We start from the raw sequence: 20,707 nt of genomic DNA, 5'->3' as shown, positions 1-20,707 counted from the left end.
AGGGGCGGGCGCTGCCGGCGGATGAGGCGGGGCCGGGCCGGGCCGATTGAGCCGCGCCGGGCCGGGCTCAGCCGGGCCGGCACCCGCGGCCATGAGCTACGAGCAGCGCCGGGACTGGGGCCGCGGCCGCGGACGGGGCCGGGGCGGCGATGGCGCCTCCGACTGCGCCGCCTCCTCCTCGGCGGGCGGGCCCGGCGGGCGGGGACGGCACCCGAGCCACCTGAAGGGCCGCGAGATCGGGCTGTGGTACGCCCGCAAGCAGGGCCAGAAGAACCGGGACGCCGACCGGCAGCAGGTGAGGGGCCGCGTGTCTGTGTCTCTGCACCTCAGAACCGCGGGTAGGGAAACCGCAGGGTCCTGCTCCTGCCGGGAGCCTCGGCTGGGGGAGAACGGCGTGTGGGTGTCCCTGAGGGGGCCGTGTGTGAGCTGTGTGTGGGTGTCTGTCCCCAACGTGGCCATGGTGTGTCAGTGTCCCTAAGGTGTCTCCGTGTGTGTCCCCGCTCCGCTAAAGGACATCTCCTCTCCCCCCAGAGGGCCGTGGTCCGCATGGACGAGCGCCGGGAAGAGCAAATCGTGCAGCTGCTGAACTCTGTCCAGACTAAAAACGACAAAGAGCAAGAAGCCATGTCCTGGTGGTCCGGGGATGAAGAAGGGTAAAGAGATATAATTGTCATAATTATAGGTTATTTTATTTATTTTGTATTGCACACACTTGCCATGAGCTGGCAGGAAGATGTGTCACAGGTTATTTACCTTTATTGTGTGTGTTGGCTCAACAGTTATCCTCCAGTTCCCCACGTGTTGTCACATTGAAATGGTTGTAGCCATTGCTGTAAAACTCTTTCATTATTGCTGCGTTTGGCACGTTAAATTTCTGCTTAAACTCATAACACTTACAACTCATCTGAAGGCCTACTGTGGTAGATACATGGGATTCTTCAGCTCCCTTGGCCTCTGGAATTACTCTTCCAGAGGTGACTTTTGGCTTCCGTTTTCAGTTATTGTGCACTCTTGGAACATTTGCACAGTGTCTTAAGCAGGGTCTATTCTGGAGTCGTTAAGGATTTTTAGGAACAGTGTGCTGAAATGGGGGGATTGGGGCTCCGTTTTGCTGAGGGACCCAGTTATGGGGCAGCAGATCAAGCAGTAATTCTCTGATGATGTTTTATTGCTTTGTACCTTCGTTTGGTACAAAAGAACTTGTTAATGTTTAGATCCTGATGTCAGGGGTTTGGTGGTTGGTAGGTTGAGACTTTATGTGGTGTGATGACTTTAACTGCAGTGACAGACCCTATAGCTGTCCCTGGACAGTGCCAGGGGTCCAGAGCCAGCCTGGACAGGGCTTGGAGCACCTGGGACAGTGGGAGGTGTCCCTGCCATGGCAGGGCTGGCACTGGATGGGCTTTAAGGTCCTTCCAACCCAAACCATTCCATGGTTCTCTGTTCCCGTTGGCCGTTGGTTCATTAACTGCTGGATGTAATTACCTGCGCTCTGCCTGTGGCCAGCACAGCTGGGGAATCTAAAGTTCTTGTTCTGTATTTCCAGCCCTGCTCCAGAGCAGCCTGCCAAAGTGAAACCAGAGGCTGAAAAAGCTCCTGTGAGACCAAGACCAACCTGGGAAAAAACATCCTTGGATTTGGATGTGGAGTATCTCTGTGAAAAAACAGAGCAGGATGCTAATTTAGATGAGCAACTTAAAGAAGAGTTAATGAAGAAGAGATCTGATCCCAGATATATTGAAATGCAGGTACTTTTCTCTCTGTTAAGTTGAAAACTTCTAATTGGATTTTTTTTTTTAATTTAGCTAACCTGAAAATATAATATCTTGCAATTTACTAGAAAGTCGTCTTGATGTTACTTTTGCTAAAAATTACCTTTAGAATTCATAAAATTCATACCTATTGATAGAACAGTGAATAAAAATGGGAAACTACAAATTCCAGAAACAGTTGGAATCTAAAATTTGAAGCTGACATGTTATTTCATTGGGTGGGTTACTCTTTCTTTTTTATGGATTGTGTCCCTACAGTAACATCTGAACTGAAAGCCCCACACTGGGCTCTGAAGGAATGGCCTGTTGAAAACAGAGGTTTTGTTTTGAACAGCCACATACAGAGACTTGTCTTACCCTGGACACAAGTTCTCTCTTCCATACCAGGCCCTGCTCTTGCACTGTATATTCCTACCTTAGCATGTACTCAATTGTTGGGCTGACATTTTTCTAAATTGAAACTGAAACCTCACATGGAATTAAAGTGATTTCACAAGGGCCTGTGTTTATACACGTGTTGCTGAGCAGTTTGGCAGTATTTTGCAGTTTAGCCCAGATTAGAGGTGAAGTCTATTCTATTGCTTCAGCACTGAAAAGGTGTTTGAAGAGAAACATTTTTTTCTTTTTCCCCAGAGATTCCGAGAGCAGCTCCCCTCGTACGGGATGAGAGAGGTGAGTGTGTATTTACAGAGACAGACTCTGTGCTGCTGAGGGAAAACAGGGGAAAGCAGCTGTGCCCTGTGCCTGGCCCCCAGGAAGGGGAGAAGCCTCCCAGGTTTGATTTCTGGGTGATTTCTTTCCAGGCAGTGCCTGGGGCTCACTGATGGTTACAGAGGGCTCAGTACAGTGTTCTCATGGGAGTATAACTGGGAATATCATGGGAGTACATGGCTGCTGCATACATTTCATAATAGGCCTTCTTTTTCTGCCAGTTCAACTTTTAGAAAGTTCCTGGTTACTCAGATTGTTATGCTTTCTTCTGTGCCCTGAACAATTAGCCACTTTAGAGTTGACTATAATGCCAATTAAGCCTTTTTAGCTTTAACCACAGACTTAATGGCTGCTGGTGCTCAGTGCCATTAGATTCCCAGTCACAGGATAAGGTCAGTGACAGTAGGGGCTGTCATTAATGGATGTGATTTCTTATATCACATCCATTAATATCCCCTGTATGCAGTAGAAATTGAGAATTCTGATGTTTGTTTTTGCAGGCTCAGTGAGCTCCATCCTACAGTTCCTCAATTTGCCATCATGTCTTTTCTGTTAGCATTTGTTTCTTAAAACAGTCATACTCCTCTTAACAGTCCTTGGTGTGGGGAGAAGGAGCCTGGGAAACTATTCCTGTTGGTACAAGAAATGTTAAAATATTGTGCTGAAAATCTTTAGTTTGTGCGGGTTTGTAGTGCAACAGGGCCAACTCTTGTGTTCAGTCTCCAAAGATCCACAGGAGCCAAGCAGGAAGCAAAAAGGTTAAAAATGTATTTCAGGCTTTCATTTTAGTTCTTTTATTTTGTTTTCATGCAGGAACTAAAATATTTAAAGCTAGTGTTGAGGTTGGGGATGCTTTAAACCCTCCACATGGGAAGTGCAAATGTGCAGAAACGACTTCTGTGAGGTTTAAACTAAACTTTTTTTGTAGCATTGCTGGAAACAGCTGAGCATTTCTTCAGCTGCTGATACTCTGCTCAGAGTTCATCCTGCAGGAGCACAGAGATCTCCATATGCTCTGCGATTTGTTCCCAACGAAAATGGGGTGAATGGTTTTGTCTTTGTGTGGGGCAGGAGCTGGTGAGGCTGATCAACAACAACCGTGTGACGGTGATCAGCGGGGAGACGGGCTGTGGGAAGACCACGCAGGTGACACAGTTCATCCTGGACGACCACATCGAGCGTGGCTGCGGCTCCACCTGCCGCATCGTCTGCACGCAGCCCCGCCGCATCAGCGCCATCTCCGTGAGTGCCCTGCCTTCCCCCTTCCCTTTCCCCCCCTTCCCTTTCCCCCCCTTCCCTTTCCCCCCCTTCCCTTTCCCCCCCTTCCCTTTCCCTGCAAATACCACTTTTGTTCATGTGCACGAATTGGACACTCACAGGGTTTGGCCATCGATGGAGTATTGGCAGTGCAGCCTCCTTCTTCTTCCCTGACTTTAGTCATGGGTTATATCTCGTTTTATATCTGATTTTATATCTGTGTCTGATTTTAATGGATTTGGGCAGTGCAAGTGCCAGTTAAAATAAAACCTAAAGTTGTGTCAGGCCCTCTAGAGGTGTGTTAATGAACAGGAAATAATCTGGTGCTCAGTTGTTGCTCTCCTTGGTGGTTCAGTGTCAGATGGGCAAAGCTCACCCTGCTGTGCTGCTGAGGCCCCAGTGAGTGGCTTCTCTAAAGTCTTGTCCCTGGGTTGCTGCTCTCAGGGGAGCAGAAAAGGTGCTTTTCAGGGCATTTCTTTGTCATTTCCAAACCCTTTCAGTTCCAGGTGCTCCTGGTGCTGGGCAGCTCAGTCACAGCTGAGCCTGGTTTTCTTTCCCCTGCAGGTGGCTGAGAGAGTGGCTGCTGAGAGGGCCGAGGGCTGTGGCAATGGCAGGAGCACGGGCTACCAGATCCGCCTGCAGAGGTGAGCAAGGGCCTCTTGTCAGCCCAAGGACACAAGCTGAAAAGCAGTTCTGAAAAGAAAGAACTGCTTTCCTACTGATATTTTCCCCTGAAGGAGTTCCTGTGAGGAAGGAATGAGGTTTTTCAATTTTAGGAAGAGGTTTGAGCACAGTTGCTGTGTTTTATGCCCTGTGTGACAGTGACTAGCCTGAGTTAGGCTTTGTCTAATAAGTCCTGTTTTCAGTATTTGTAACAGGTTCTGCTGTGGGCAGAAATAAAACTGATGTCCCTAATCAATGAATTTCAAGGAAAAGTGAAAATACTAAAGGGAAGAATGCTCCAAACCATATTTCTGTGGAAAGCTGTGTATTTGCTACACATATTCCCTGGGACCATGTAATAGGTGCAGTGACAAGAACTTGCAGAGCAAAAGCTTTTACATTTGTACTTGGCTATAATTTAAAATCTGAAGTGGTACCAGCACATGATGGAGCCCTGTTGTTGAAGCAAAACTGCTGGTGAGAGGGGAGAGCTCAGCCCTGCCAGCATTTTAACTGGAGTTGATAGAATGTCTCTGCTGTTTCTCTTTGCTCCCAGTGCTGTGTCTGTGGGTGCCCCCTGTGCTGAGCCTGCAGAGCTGCAGGAGGTGGGGACCAGCACCTCAGTGTGCAGGAGGTGGCAAAGGCTGCCTGGGAAGTCAGGGCTCTCCCTGGCCCGTTCCCCACCCACAGAGGTGATGCAGCAGTGCCCTAATTAATTCCTTGTTCCTGCCCTTGTGCTGTGAGTGAGGCACATCTCCATCGTGACTGCAATGGCACCTGCATTGTTGGGGTTCAAGGTTTTAGAGTCTTTTGTTAAATACAGAAGAGAACTGAGGAGTTCTTATTGTCTCTTTCAGTCGGTTGCCAAGGAAACAAGGTTCAATTTTGTACTGTACCACGGGAATTGTCCTGCAGTGGCTCCAGTCAGATAAGTAAGAGCTCCTGTTCAGTCTGACACTGACTGCAAGTGTGGAATGAGTCCTGAGCTGTTCCAAACAGTCATGGCTCTGCTTTTTAATTTTTCTAAAAACAAAAGTTTAACTTCTTCCCCTTCTATTTTAGGCACTTGTCCAGCATCAGTCATGTAGTTCTTGATGAAATCCATGAAAGAAATCTTCAGTCAGATGTTTTGATGAGCATTATTAAAGATCTTCTGAACGTTCGGCTGGATCTGAAGGTCATACTGATGAGTGCTACTTTAAATGCAGAGAAGTTTTCTGAGTACTTTGGTAGGTGAAATGCTTCTTAGAAATGTTCCACTTCAGTAATTTAGGCTTCTACAGTATGGTGCAGTTCTTGAATTATAGAACTGATTTGTATCAAAAGAGGAAATTACTTCAGTTTTACAAATACCTGTCAGCTGCTGGAGATGGAGTTTCTCTCAATTTTCTCTCATTACAACCTGACATTGTTTCTGGTTTTGCTTTTCAGACATGTTATGGAAACAGAATCCACAGAGTGTTTTCCTAGTAAATATTTACCGTATTTTAGCATTCTTGCTGTGAGGGGGCAAGCAGATTGAACTTTGAGTTGTTCAGTCTCCCAGCTTCTTCCAGTAGCTGGGACCAGTTGAACATCCTGGTGTGCAGAATGCTGCCTGCTGCTGCCTGGCCTTTTTCTATTCAGCAGCCTCATTTGGGGGTGAATTTGCCATCTTCCTGACAGTTGGAAATGTCCTGTAGACATGGCAGCTAGATTGCAGAAATAGTGAGGGATGTTTATTGCTTCTATTCTTTCAGTGCAGTATTTCCTGAGTAGTTTTAAAACCAAGTTCTGCCTCCCTCCACAGACCATTGTCCAATGATTCACATCCCTGGCTTCACCTTCCCAGTGCAGGAATATCTGCTCGAAGATGTCATTGAGAAGTTGAGGCAAGTGTTTTTTCTGAACGTCATTTCAGACAGTATTTTTGGGGGGGTTTACCTTAGTGTATGTATGCTCAAAGATTAACTTGACATAAAGAAGAATTGCCTGCATTTTTCAACAGAAAACCTTCTAAGGGGGACCTTGTACAGTAATGGCACACAGCTACCTGGGAATGTTGGCTTGAGGGGGAGAACAGTTTCTCTGATGCTGTGGTGAATTTTCAGGTCTCTGAATCAAGCTAGTCTTCCTTGCTGTTCACTTTTTTCCCCCCATATGTTCACATGCTTACTGGGGTTGGTCCCTGCTTTTGTAAGGCTTCTGTCAGAAGAGAAACTGAACATTCTTACACATGGTCTAGCTAAAGCACATCACATTGTCCATGGTTTGAAAAAGTGTGCAGCTGCTGTAATTTCCCTCAGTGTCAGACAGAACTGTGTTTGCTCCTCCTGTGTAAAGGTACACCCCAGAAAAGACAGACCGTCGGCTGCACTGGAGGAAGGGCTTCATGCAGGGCCACGTGAGCAGGCCAGAGAAGGAGAAGAAGGAGGAGATCTACAGGCAGCAGTGGCCAGCCTACCTAAGGCAGCTGCATGGCAGGTTGGGCACAAGTTTCTCTTTTGCTTTCAGTTTTTAGGCAGCTCTGAAGTGAGAACCACAAATCAATGTTGTATTGTGTTGCTGGGCTTTAGTAACAGTGGGGTAGTGGCTGCTGTGGAAAATGATAATGGAATTATCTGTGCAGTTGGCTGGCAACCAATGAAGTGCTTTAGAGACAGCAGGATTGGTTCCCTTTGCCTCTGAGTTGTTCAAGTTAAATTTAATTTCATTACCTAAATACAAATTGTCAGTCCCTCTCTCACTGGGGGGAAGGAGAGGTCATGTAAGTGCTTCAAAGACAGTCCAGTCATGACATGGTAATTCTTAAATTATTCTGAACTGACAGTAATCACACTGAACTAAGTGCAGGGAGTACTTTAGAGGTGCAGGAATTGCTCAAAGAGCTGAGCTCAGTGGAGGTGGGTTCATGACTGGGTGCTCACTCAGAGCTGGGCAGGAGCAGAGCCCTGGCTGTGCTGTTCCAGGGGAGCAGCATCTCTTTCCTCACCGAGCCAGGCAGGAGCAGAGCCCTGGCTTTGTTGTTCCAAGGGAGCAGTGTCTCTTTCCTCACCCAGAGCCAGGCAGCAGCAGAGCCCTGGCTTTGTTGTTCCAAGGGAGCAGTGTCTCTTTCCTCACCCAGAGCCAGGCAGCAGCAGAGCCCTGGTTTTGCTGTTCCAGAGGAGCAGTGTCTGTGCCTTCCCTGCTGCAGGTATTCAGCCAGTACAGTCGATGCCCTGGAGATGATGGATGATGACAAGGTGGACCTGGACCTTGTAGCAGCCCTGATCAGACACATTGTGCTGCAGGAGGAGGTACAGTGGGGCTGGGCTGGGGCAGGGCCAGAGCTGGCAATTCACTTTGGTTGGTCACACAGAAAGAGGAGAAATTTTTGTTTGCTCTTGTAAGTAATTGAACAGCTTTGAATTACTCTTACATTCAGATAAATACATGCAGGTAGCTCTTTTATAGAAGAGAAAACCCTTGATAGACTGTTCCAGACTGGGTCAGTGAGGTTTCAGATCTCACAGGTGTCAGTGTGCAAGGAGCTGGCTCTCTGTGCAGTATGTGATATGTTCTGAACTCTTTCCCCTGTAGGATGGTGCAATTCTGGTGTTTCTGCCAGGCTGGGATAACATCAGCACTTTGCATGAGATCTTGACATCTCAAGTCATGTTTAAGTCAGGTAAAACCCAAAACTCTGTGGGAATTGTGGCAGTGGGGGCAGGTTCCTTTTGCATGGCCTTGCTGGGATTGTGCTGGGTTCATTTTATCCCTCGTTCCTCTCCAAAGTGTTCAGCACTTCTGGTGTGTCTGTGGTATCTTTCCTCTGCTAACCACTACTCATTTTTCTGTGTGGGAGTGACAATCTGAAAACAACCTGACCTGCATCTTGTTCCTCTTGTCCTTTCCTGTGGCTGGGAGAGCTCCTGTCCAAAACTAAACTCCATTGTGTGTGTGCTTCATCCCTGAGCAGCTCCCCCTGCTTTACTGATAGCTCCCTTCAATCCTGTTGATTTGAGAAGCCTTTTACAGACTCTCAAGTGCTCTCTGCCTGTCTGACACACTTTAACTTGTCCTTTTGCATCTCTGATATTTCCATCTCACCTGTCTTAGCTGGGCTCTTGTCTGTTCAGATGATGACTTGCAGTGTGGTTGTGTACATTCCATAGATGAAGAATTCCAGTTTATTGAAAGATTGAGTGTCAGTTTGAGTATTAAACTTGACAATTATTAAATAACTTCAGAATTTAAGAAGTCTAAATTACTATACATGACTTCATCTATTTTCTTGAACTCATCCTGTTACAGCATCATAAAAAGGCCTTTATACCTTTTTACTTTAAAAATTGCTGTTATGATACAAATACCTGTGATCTCAGAGCAAGAAGCAGTAGCCTGACTTGCAGCCTGTTTTCTCTGTTCTGCATAGTTGATTTAATAGATTTTCCTGTAAAATTGGAAGTTTCTGTGCTTACACCATATCTTTTGCTGATTTTTAACTTTCAGATAGGTTTATTATCATACCTTTGCATTCACTGATGCCTACTGTTAACCAGACTCAGGTATGCTTCTCTTTTATTGCAATCTTTCACAACTACAAAGAAAAAAAAAAAAGCATGAAGCACATGTTTGGTTTTGGCAAAGACATAAATGGGCCCTGGATAATTACAGGTGTTCAAGAAGACCCCACCAGGAGTGAGGAAAATTGTGATTGCAACCAACATTGCAGAGACCAGGTAGGTGCCTGCCTGCCCAAGGCCAGGAAAGCTGAGTTTAACAAAAGAACTGGAAGTGATAATTTAAAGTATAAACCTGTTTGATGTTCCCGAAAATACGTTCCTGTGTTTGTGCCATTCATTTTAAACATTTGGTCTTTAGAAATATTTATAGACTAAACAGAGTTTTCCTATAATTGTTTTAAACAATTCATCCAACTACATTGTTTTGAACAATTAAACTACAGGAATACTAAACAATTGCTAGAATGACTTGTACAGAATAATCTGAGCTGCCTGTCCTCTCTTCAGAACCCAAGTGGGGACTTCTGCCCAACCAGGGAGAATAAATCTGCTCTTTCTTGAACTGTTCTTAATGAAACATAGTTCTTAAGGAAATTCCAAAGACAGATTTTTTTAACTGCTGACTCTGTTTGGGAGGGAGTAAAGAGAGACCAAACCCAATCCTAGGTCACCATTGCAAAGATGAAAAGTTGCTTTTCTCCCTGTTTTTTTCCACAGCATCACAATCGATGACGTGGTGTTTGTTATAGATGGGGGGAAGATAAAGGAGACTCACTTTGACACCCAGAACAACATCAGCACCATGGCAGCAGAGTGGGTCAGCAAGGCCAATGCCAAGCAGAGGAAGGGTCGAGCAGGGAGGTAGGAGCAGTGGGTGCTTGGGGGAGTTTGGGGATGTTGAGTTTCCAACAGGATCTTTATTATTTGCATGTGCTGGCACTGCTGGCTCCTGTTCCTGGGCAAGGAATGATTTCCTTGTCTTCCTAGGAAGCTGAATTGACTTGTGCTCTGTTTAACTCAAGTTTCCTTCCTATGGAAGAATGCCCTGCATTTTGTTTTAATTTTAGTTTTGTCACTGCCCTCACACTTAATTTATGAGGCTGACACAGTAAAGTGGAAGTGGCATAGAAATTAATTTCTGTGTTCTCTATGCCTCTTTCCTGCTGATGGGTCTGTATTTCAGAGGACTGAAGTGGCTTTTACAGATGAGTACACTTCAGGTCTAATTCCTTGAGGAGTTTTGGGAAGCTCTTTGTAAGCAAACAGAACCATGATGTCACAGTTTCACAGGGGAGAAAACCCACAACAAACAACCAAAGCCAAAAGAATTGTTTTTTGAAATCATTGCAGAGTTCAGCCAGGCCACTGTTACCATCTGTACAATGGACTCCGTGCCAGCCTCCTGGATGATTATCAGTTACCAGAGATCCTCAGGACACCCTTGGAAGAGCTCTGCTTACAAATCAAGGTAAATGGAGGAATCCTCAAATACAATTATTACCTACTTTTCCATTTTTCATCAGTGGTTGAGAGGATAAATTAATGCAACTGCGAGCCTAGGGTTGTTAAACCAAGATTCTGTTACACCAGGAATGCAGTGTATTTAGACAATAATTACACTGACTTTTGTAAGTGCACACTTGTATCTGGTGCATCAAACCCAGGGGAAACAGACTTGTCTGGTATCAGTAAAAGGTGAAGTCCACTAACAAAAATTTGGGCTGTGCTGTCCCCCAAATATCACTTATCATTTAATCAGAAAAGCTTCAGTGAGGATGCCAGTAAGTCAATTTATATGGTTTCTTAAAAGAATTTTACTACAAAGCAGTTTTAGAACTGGTGTGAATTTCCCTTTTTGGCAGTTGGCATTAATTCCTTATACGAGCAGAAGGAATGCCACGTGTATGTGAACTGAATGAAGAATAGATCCTTCTGCTACAAATTTCACCATTAATACTTTTTTTTTGTCCTTAGTTCTTAACTAAAGAAATTCTAACAGGAGCTGTGAATTACTCCCACTATTTCAAAGACTGTGATTACTGCTACCCAGTTTGAGGCAATGTCTTTCTGCAGTTGCTGTAGGCTTTTGTTGTGATTTTTCTTTCAGATCCTGAAGCTGGGTGGAATTGCCTATTTTCTGAGCAAACTGATGGACCCCCCGTCCCGTGAGGCTGTGATGTTGGCCATAAATCACCTCATGGAGCTGGTAACGTGTTGTTTCCTGTGCAGGATTGGTGTGTTCAGAGCTGTGGCACTGTGTGTGCTACCAGGCAGGTCTGACTGTACACAGGGGCACTTCAGGCAATGCATGGAGCTTCTGGGCTCTGCAGAGTGACTCTGAGGGACTGACGTGACTCCAGACAGACACATGGCCTGCATTTAAGTTCCTGCAGATGTTGATTTAACTCCCCTGCTGCCTCCCAGCCTTGCTGTTCAGGTGTGCCAGAAGGAGTTAGAGACAAATGAGGCATGTGGGAGGAGCACCCTGTGTGTCACTGCTTCCCTGGGTGCTGGGGAAGGAGAGATCTGTGGCACCTTTGTTCTGCTGACTCCTTGCTCTGATGACATTTGTACAAATGGGTTGTGGCATAAACAGAAACATCTGGTTTTGACATTAGTGGGTGATACCCGTGTACCAGTGGCTTTTCCAGGAAATCCTCCCCATCTGACATGATGTGTTTGTTCTTTCCTCTGTGCCCCTGCTGTGGCAGAACGCCCTGGACAGGCAGGAGGAGCTGACTCCCCTGGGTGTGCACCTGGCCCGGCTGCCTGTGGAGCCACACATCGGGAAGATGATCCTGTTTGGAGCCTTGTTCTGCTGCCTGGACCCCGTGCTGACCATTGCAGCCAGCCTCAGCTTCAAGGACCCTTTTGTCATCCCTCTGGTAAAGTCCCACAGATGGCAGTTACATGTGGGAGTTCAAGGATCTCAGGTGGATGCTGGGACTTAGTGAGGTGTTACAGTCTAAGAGCACTTCCATTAATGTCATGGTAGTTACATTTTTATTAGTGAGATTGCCTTTGCATATGAAAATGACTATGAATTGTCATTTTTCCTGTGGAATGTTAGAAATAACTATAATTTTCATGTGTTATATATGAAGTACTGCTGTACAGATGTACTTGAATTTGGGAAAGAACTGTCATGTCAGTCTGGGTATTAAATAGGTTCTCATTTTTAGGGCAAAGAGAAAATCGCAGATGCAAGAAGAAAGGAGCTCTCAAAGAACTCGAAAAGCGACCATCTGACTGTGGTGAATGCTTTCACTGTAAGCATGTTTTTGTGTGGCTTTTTTCTTCTAGAATTTTAATTTGAGTAATATAGATGATCCTAAGGAAAAAGCTGATCAGTTTATGCTCTGTAGGCTTTCGTGTTTGGCTTCTACAGAAGCATAAAACCAAACTGATTTTCACCCTTCTAGTGTTGCCCAGTCTTGTCTCCAGGCTCAAATAACCTGATTTCTGGTGGACAAGTATGAAAAAGACAAAGGAAACACTGCCTGCCAGGGAAAAAGGAAGGCTGTGATTCAGCATATTGTGAAGTTGTGTTTTTGTGCACTGTGCTGTGTGCACATACACAGACACATCAAAGGATTTACTTTCTCCCTGGTAGGGAATGTGGGACTGTTGTTTGTTGACCTCCAGTTTTTGCTGTCCTGAAGTTTGTGGTGTGTGTTCTCTTACAAACACCTCAGAACTCTTGTTTTCATTTCTAGGGCTGGGAAGAGGCTCGGAGCTCTGGCTTCAGGAATGAGAAGGACTATTGCTGGGAATATTTCCTGTCCTCAAACACCATGCAGGTAAGAGCATCCTGCCAGGATCCTGTGTGTGGGGAAGAGGGGGAGCCTCTGGCACAGCAGCATTCTGGGGCACTTTTCATTGTTTCCTAGATGCTGCATAACATGAAGGGGCAGTTTGCTGAGCACCTCCTTGCAGCTGGATTTGTGAATAGCAGAAACCCCAAGGATCCCAAATCTAACACCAACTCAGGTAACTGTGGAGGGAGAGGGAGAATTTCTCCTAGCTGAAATCTCAGCCTGCAGAACTGCCTCACTCACTGTGCTGTCTCCTGCAGGTAATGAGAAGCTGCTCAAAGCAGTCATCTGTGCTGGCCTCTATCCCAAAGTGGCAAAGATCCGGCCCAGCTTCAGCAAAAAGAGAAAAATGTGAGGGTTTGTTTTAATGGGAGTTTGTATTCAAAGTGTTTTCTATAGGGCAGAATTTGGCAAGGGGAAGCAGTGGCTTGAGTGCATGAATGACTCACTTTAGGATTTGAGCCATGGTTGTGCCTTACTTCCTCTTGGGAGGGTGGGATTGTTGATTTTTTTAACACCTGGATTCCTGCTAACACCTGAAATGATTTCTGTGACCTTACCATGCCATGGATGATGTTACAACATCTCAGTAGCACTGCTCTGAAGGGGTTCTACAGCAGCAGTTCAAATGCTGTCACTTCTGGTTATTTGGGAAGAGAGACTGCAGGGATCCTGGTCTGTTGATTTATCACTTGTATTATCAGACTTTTTTGTTACTGTTTTTTTCTTCTTTGAAGGGTGAAGGTTTGCACCAAGACAGATGGATCAGTTAATATCCATCCCAAGTCAGTGAATGTGGAGGAAACAGAGTTCCATTATAACTGGCTCGTGTACCATTTGAAGATGAGGACCAGCAGTGTGAGTTGGTTTATTTGTGCTTGAGGGGTTTGTTTATTATCCCTTTTTGAATGAGGCTGGATCAGGATTCAGAAGGGATGTGAACAGCCTTTATTCTGGGGTAATTCTGTTCTGGGCCATTCCTTGTACACACCATCAGATTATGTCCTTTGTGATACTGGGGGTATTGTACCACAAATAATGAACTTAAGTGGTTTAGTTCTTGGGTTGTTTTGGAGGATTTGGGGTTTTTTAAGGTCTGGCAATACAGGTGTAAATTCTTTTATTTTAGTTTTGTTTTTTTTTAGTCTAGTCTTAACACTTCTCAATATGCTGATATTTTTGCCTTTCATTGTTACGGAGCATCTGGTTTGATTTCACCACTGTGTGAAAGACTGAAAGACTTGGGACTATTTTTGCCCTTGTTCAATCTGATTTCATTTAACTTTTTTTTTAACTGAGTTGCTTCATACATCTTCAGAATTTGTGAGTAACTGAGTAAGGATCTTGTGGAATTCTGTAGCAGTCTCACTGAGGATTACTGATGGCACTTGTGATACTTTGAGGGTGATCAGACAATTCTGTTGTTGTGCAGATTTACCTGTATGATTGTACAGAGGTGTCTCCATACTGCCTGCTGTTCTTTGGAGGGGATATATCCATTCAGAAGGACAAGGACCAGGAAACCATCGCTGTGGATGAGTGGATTGTTTTCCAGTCTCCAGAAAAAATAGCCAACTTGGTCAAGGTGACTTTCAAAATAATGTACCTGGAAAGCTCAGTGTAACCCCTGGTTCTGGGATTTGATATTCCTGTGTGCCTACTGATCCATCACTCAGGGAGATGTTTGAAAGGCACTCCCAGACAGCAGTTCGAGCACACAAAGTAAACAAAAGAGATTAATTTTGCACAGAAGCTGTAGGATGGCTTGGTCAGTCCAGGCAATATCCACATGGATATGGAAACATGAGAGTGGGACTCCTCAGTTAACAGGAGTGGGTTCCATAGTGCTGTTTAATATTAGATCCCAGAAATCATACCTGACTCTTTTTTTAAATATTATTTTTATTTTAAACCAGTCTTTTAAATTCTGAAATAGTCAGCTAAGTGCTGGGTGGGCTGTTGGAGGCCTCACATCCAGAGATGGTTGTCTCTCATGAAAGAGACTGGGTTTTGAGAGACAGTATTTGATCCTGAAAACAGCAATGTGGCAATGAGCTCTGATGGAAGAAGAGCAGGAGAAAGGTCAGGAGAACAGAGGGCTGAGGCACTGGAACCTCTCTGTTGATGCTGTGTGTATCTCTAACTCCTCATCTCTTTCCTTTTTTCCTTTTTTTTTTTTTTTTTTTCCTTTATTACACCACTTTCCCAGAAACTGCGACAAGAACTCGATGACCTCCTACAAGAGAAGATAGAAAACCCGCACCCCGTGGACTGGAAGGACATTAAAAGCAGGGACACAGCCGTGCTGACAGCAATCATAGACTTGATCACCACGCAGGAGAACGAGGCCGTCAGGAACTTCGCGCCGCGTTTCCAGGGCGAGCGCTACAGCTGACAGCCTGACCCTGCCACCGCTCTCCTCCTTTCACTGCATTTCTTTAGCTAGAGGAACAGTTCTGTAGGGTGAGCTGGGGGTCCCTCCTCCTCAGGAGGGCTGATAGTTGGCAGCCTGTGTACGTGCATGTTTTCTGTGTAGCTTTGTGAGGGACAGAAAGGCACTTGTTGGATGCTCTAAGGTTCTTGTCCTGCTGTAGCTGTTTTTTTTTTTTTTTTTTTTTTTTTTTTTTTTTTTCTTTGGCGATTTTTACCCATCAGGTAACAGATATTTAAGAAACCTGCTAAAATACTGCTTAGTAATACCTGATTTTTTTTTTTTTTTTTTTTTTTTTTTTTTTTTTTTTTTTTGTTAATGGGGTGTGGTGGGTGATTACACTTGCTGTGTTATTGCAGCTGTGCAGCAGTCTGCTCACCAGTACTTCCACTGAAGGTAATTACAGCTTAATTAAACTCAACTTGGAAACACATGTTGAATTTGTCTGGTGGGAGGAAACAATCTTCAGAAATTCTTCTCCTTTTTTTGCATTTTTATGGCATTCAATTAATCTTCCTTTGCTTTCTGTCCCCCATCCATCATCACTACTGACTGAAATTGCAGTTTACAGAAAGCACGGTTAGATAAAAGTCATGTTGGGTTATGTGTTAAGGTTTCATTGCATTCGAGTTGGTTTTTGGGGTCTTTTTTAAGAAGTTCATGTATGGGTTATATTATTCCATTAAGGTTTTTTTTTTTTTTTTTAAGTCTTATTTCACCTGTCCTCAACGTTTTGAATGTTGTTCTGTTTTGAATGATCTCCAGCTATGGGAGACTATTTGAAAAACAAAGTTTGTTAAGGATTTTGAGGTTTATCCTTTAGGAAAAAAAGGCCTGGAAATATAACTTTTCTCCCTTCTTTGGTGTTTTGTTGGTTTTCTATCTTTGCAAAAATGATCTTAATCATCAAAGCCAGGAGGATTTATGTGCTTTATCCTGAAGAAAGCAGAGCAGCTCAGGTGAAACTTGTAAGTTGAAATTAGTGGCTCTAGACGGTGATTTAATTGGGTTAACAAGGGCTGGATGGTGCCAGTCTCCTCATTGGCACTGCCAGCTGTGCAAAATGCATGGTTTAACCTCCCTCCGCACCGGCAATTGACTGTTAAACCCGCAGGTGTTTGAAATTAGGAGGAGAATTGCCGTGTCCGGGAGTTGGGGATGTGGAGGGAGCTGAGCAAGGGGAAAACAGACACAGCGGGGCGGGGAGAGAGGAGCGGGCCCGGAGCTTCTCTGGGGCAGCCGGGATGGGGGAACCGGGAGAACCGGGCTGGGAGATCCGGGAGAACCGGGCCGGGAGAGAACCGGGCTGTGGGAGAGAACCGGGCTGTGGGAGAGAACCGGGCTGTGGGAGAGAACCGGGCTGTGGGAGAGAACCGGGCCGGGAGAGAACCGGGCCGGGAGAGAACCGGGCCGTGAGGGCGGAATGGCCGCGGGAGAACCGGGCCGTGAAGGCTGGAATGGCTGAGGAAGAGCTGTGCCGTGAGGGGCGGAATGGCTGAGGAAGAGCTGTGCCGTGAGGGGTGGAATGGCTGAGGAAGAGCTGTGCCGTGAGGGGCGGAATGGCCGCGGGAGAACCGTGACCGTGAAGGAACCGGGCCCTGAGGGCTGCGGGACCCGCCTCAGCTCCGGCCGCCGCCGCCCCGAGGAAGCCGCAGCCACAGCGTCACTGGAGGTAAGCCCCGGACGAAAAGGGGACTAAATTAGTGATAAATCTCTGGAAATAGAAAAGAGATAATCTGTGGTGGGGAATTTGTGTGCTGGAAACAAAGGGCGTCGTTGGGACAGAGGGGACAAAATGGCGGCCGGGGCCGAGGGCGGCGCGGGGCCGGCAGGGCGGGTGCTCCGCCTCACAAATCGGTGTTTTATCCGGGAAAAACTGGCAATGCTGCTGGTATTGGTGTAGCGGCATTAAGTGTAATGAAGACAATACAGGCTGGCACATGGTACCTGCATCATTCTCCTTTTTCATGGTTTTTGTGGTACTTAGAAGGTACTTACAATGATGGCTAATTTTTTTAATTAATAACACAAAAAGGAGGGCAAAAGGAAATGGTAGCGATAGAGCCTGGGTAAGAAGGGCAATTTTGGCTGGAGATGAGTTCCCTCAAACCCCACATTTTTTCTTTTATCTTTATCTTTCTTTTATCTTTATCTCCACCACATTGTGGAGGCTGAGGGTCAGCAGTGGCAAAGGGAAGGAGAAATGCTCCGAGGGGTCTCGGATGTTATAAATGACCAAAGTGTAAATAGTGACATTGCTGTACTTTTCCACAGCCTTTAATGCAGCAATGTACCAGAAACTTCTGTGTTCTTCAGAGTTTGCTAATGAGCATAAGTGTTTGGAGGGCTGGGTTAGAATTAATTTTCCTTGGTGGCGAGTGTGGTGCTGTGTTTGGATTTGTGATGTGAACAGTTATTCCAGGTATGACTAAGCAAGCTCAAGGTCAGTGGTGGTTCTGGTGTGGCCAGGGGTGTGCAGGGCTGGCCCACAGCCAGGACAGCTGGCCCCTGTGCCCAGGACAGCTGGCCCCAGTGCCCAGGACAGCTGGCCCCCAGTGCCCAGGACAGCTGGCCCCACTGCCCAGGGCTGGCCCAGCCCATCGTGCTCAGGATCCAGCAGGGATTTTGGAGTGAGCCCTTGTCCTCCAGAGTCCCTGTTCTGTCCTGGGGCTGCCTGAACACCCCCTGCCATTCGGGAAGTGCAGAATTAATTCCTGGGTTTGCTTTGCCTGCACACGCAGCTGTTGTTTGAACTGTCTTTATCCCAACCCGTGCCTTCTCTCACTTTGCCCCTTGGGGTCCCTCTCCCATCCCAGCCTGGGGATGAGCTGCAAACAGGCTTAAACAGCACATCAGGTTATTGAGGTGTTGAATAGCTAATGCTGATGTAAGGTTTGTAACATGGTTTTTAAACAGCCAGCCCCAGACAGTGGTCAGGGTGATGTTGTACTCCATGCAGTCTGCTTCTGTCTTAGTTTCTAGCACCTTCTAGAACTCTGAGGTATGGAATGTAGCAATTCAGTGATGTTGTGACTTTCCTGTTATCTCCAATTAGCCTAAATGATAAAGTTTTGGTACAGCTGTTGAAAATCATTTGCAGATCACAGCAGATCAAGCCTTGGAGTTCCTCAACCTTGGTGCCAAAATTTACTGTTTATTTTCAACACTTGCATTCTATCCACTTGTTTTGCCTCTGTGTGTTTTGGAAACAAAATCTACCTGGGGAACCCAAGAACTTTTGTGAATATATTTTGTTGATCAGGATTTAAGGTGTGTGCAGGTGAGGGTGATGCTGAGCAGACTGTGCTTTCTGAGCATCTGTAGGGTGACTAAATCATGCTTTTTTTACCTTTTTATTGTCAGCAGATTAGCTTTGCATAGTGCAAACAAATGTTCCCTTTGCCGTGGAAGTCAAGAATGCTGCATTAGCGCACTTGTTAAAGTTCAGCAGATGCAGGTGTTGGAGTTGTGGTGTTGCTGGGCTGGTGTAGAGCAGAAAAAACAGTATCAGAAACTGCTCTCAGGTGTGCCCTGACTGCAGAGATGCTGAGCCAGGGTCAGGTCAGGTGGGCACTGGATTGTTGAACAGGAGCCCCCTGGAGCCAGCAGACACACTTGAGATCTCGTGTGGGCAACTGGGAGCCTTCCTCATTATGGAACTCAGAGAGGGAAGGAGACACACATCCTGATTTTACAGTAACAAACTCCCAGCTGCCTTCTGTCACTGCTGGGCTCCTAAAATGCCAAAGGAGGAGCTGCAGTAAAGCCCTGCAGGAACAGGGAGTGTGTCTGTGTGTCCAAAGGGCACAGGGGCTGATGAAGAGGTTTTTAGATGATGGATGCCCTTGGCAATAGCAGTGCTGATAGAGAAGTCAGTGTTCAGAATGACTTTTTGCTGATGTGAATGTGTGGAGTGGCTGAGCTCCCTGCCCCGGGCACAGGGACAGGCAGCAGTGACAGTCACAGCTGGGGCTGGACTGGGCACGGGGGGGAATGGACGGGCCCAGGACAGGCCCTGCACAGCTGGTGCTGCCCCAGCTCTGGGCATATTCAGGGTTTAACACTGGGGAAACCCTCAGGGCTCCCTTCCAGCTGAACTGTGCCAAACTACAGGAGCAGAGAACTGAGGACTTTTCCCATCTCCCTCCTGATGGTGGTGAGGAATCATCTCAGTCATGAGATACTGTCCCAGGCCATTGCTCCACGTCCAGCAGGTAAATGGGATCTGTGACAGAGGAGGTAGGACACAGGATGATGCTATTAATCTTTACAGAACAGGAAAATCTAAAATGCCAATGTTTCAATTTCTCTGACAAAAATGACATGATCAATGAGCAGCTTTATGGCATTAAAAAAAAAAATCAAAATTTTTTTTAGTAAAGATTTAAAAGCATTTTATTGATTGTTGTCCTATAAAATCATAGAAGTCTTTTAATTCCTGAAGAATTGTGTCCAACAATAGGAAAAATGTCTTTACAAAACATTACAGCATTTTTTTGAAAAACTAGGTAAGAAAAATATATACAGTGTATTAAAAAAATCTGCATAAAATTAATGCCTGATTTATACATTCAGTTGTGTTAAACATCCACATGTATACAATACAATTTGTTAAAACAGTAGCACTATTTTTACTATGTTAAATAAGTCTTTGTTCAATTTACAGTTTCTCTCATTACTATTTTATCAGTCCACTTATAAATTAATTGGCAAGGCTGTGTAACCACTGTCACACTGTCCAGGTAAGTATTTTTGTACAGAATTACTGCCTTTCTAATGTAGTTTAAATTATTAGAGTGACACATCTTTACACACACCCAACTCATTCACCACTCCAATCAGCATCTGGCAGGATAAAAACCAGCATTCACCCCCTTGCAGAGGCTGGGGAAGGCAACCAGATAAAAGCCTTGATACTACAAGTTGTCCCCTCATTTCTAGAGGCAATTTCCACACTGCTGAGTCAGCAGCTGGTCCTTAAAAGGGAGGGGTTTATCACACAGACTCTCCAGACACCTGTCCTGAACTCTGCTCACCCTGGAGTGCAGTTCATGTTCTCATCATCCCCCCGCTGCTCTGAGGCACTCAGTGAAGTGTGAGGCCTCATCAGACACCTGAGGAAACCACAAACACCTGTCCCCACTTCCAGCAGTTCCTCTGCAGTAAAAAAGGATGGAGCAGCAGCACCGACTGTGCAGAGCTGGTACCTTTAGTTGGCTTTCAGCAATCCTGTGCCCCCAGCAGCACCTGGAGCCAGCGTGGGCAGCCTGGTGGAGGCAGAGCTGTGATCCCTCACTGAGGCAGTGCCAGCTGTGCCCGTGCCAGGCCAGGGACAGCCCTGGAGAGGTAGGACAGCCTTACAGGGTGCAGAGCTGCCCACTGGAGTGCAGGTGCCAACACCAGGGGAAGGGTCCCAAAACAGCCTCTGGGGCTGCAGCTCCTCAGGAGCAGGACAGCCAGCACTGCTGCTCACCAACAGCTCCAGGGCCAGGGCCCTGCACAGTCCTGCTGCTGATAAATCAGTTCAGATGTTCACAAGCACATGGAGCAGGAGCTGCAGAGGAGAGCCAGGAC

The 20,707-nt window shown here is 46.1% G+C and overlaps 1 protein-coding gene across 1 annotated transcript; it reads left to right on the top strand.

Moving 5' to 3' along the window:
* Nucleotides 1-91: 91 nt before the first annotated feature.
* On the top strand, nt 92-16,275 carry DHX36 (DEAH-box helicase 36; the record flags this gene model as incomplete). The annotated part of the gene is made up of 25 exons (XM_083868886.1): nt 92-295; nt 532-653; nt 1,547-1,748; nt 2,406-2,444; nt 3,555-3,725; nt 4,305-4,384; nt 5,261-5,335; nt 5,466-5,632; nt 6,193-6,274; nt 6,726-6,866; nt 7,576-7,678; nt 7,962-8,049; nt 8,874-8,929; nt 9,039-9,103; nt 9,605-9,748; nt 10,238-10,355; nt 10,995-11,093; nt 11,599-11,772; nt 12,070-12,156; nt 12,604-12,687; nt 12,778-12,877; nt 12,963-13,053; nt 13,440-13,560; nt 14,135-14,287; nt 14,912-16,275. The coding sequence occupies 25 exons, from the start codon at nt 92-94 to the stop codon at nt 15,095-15,097; spliced, it is 2,952 nt and encodes a 983-aa protein (XP_083725012.1). The 3' UTR covers nt 15,098-16,275.
* Nucleotides 16,276-20,707: the final 4,432 nt, after the last annotated feature.

This window comes from Zosterops lateralis (genome assembly GCF_965231275.1).
Source record: "Zosterops lateralis genome assembly, chromosome: 10".
NCBI lineage: Eukaryota > Metazoa > Chordata > Aves > Passeriformes > Zosteropidae > Zosterops > Zosterops lateralis.
The sequence above is the reverse complement of the archived record's forward strand: the minus strand, read 5'-3'. Positions and strand labels throughout refer to the sequence as shown.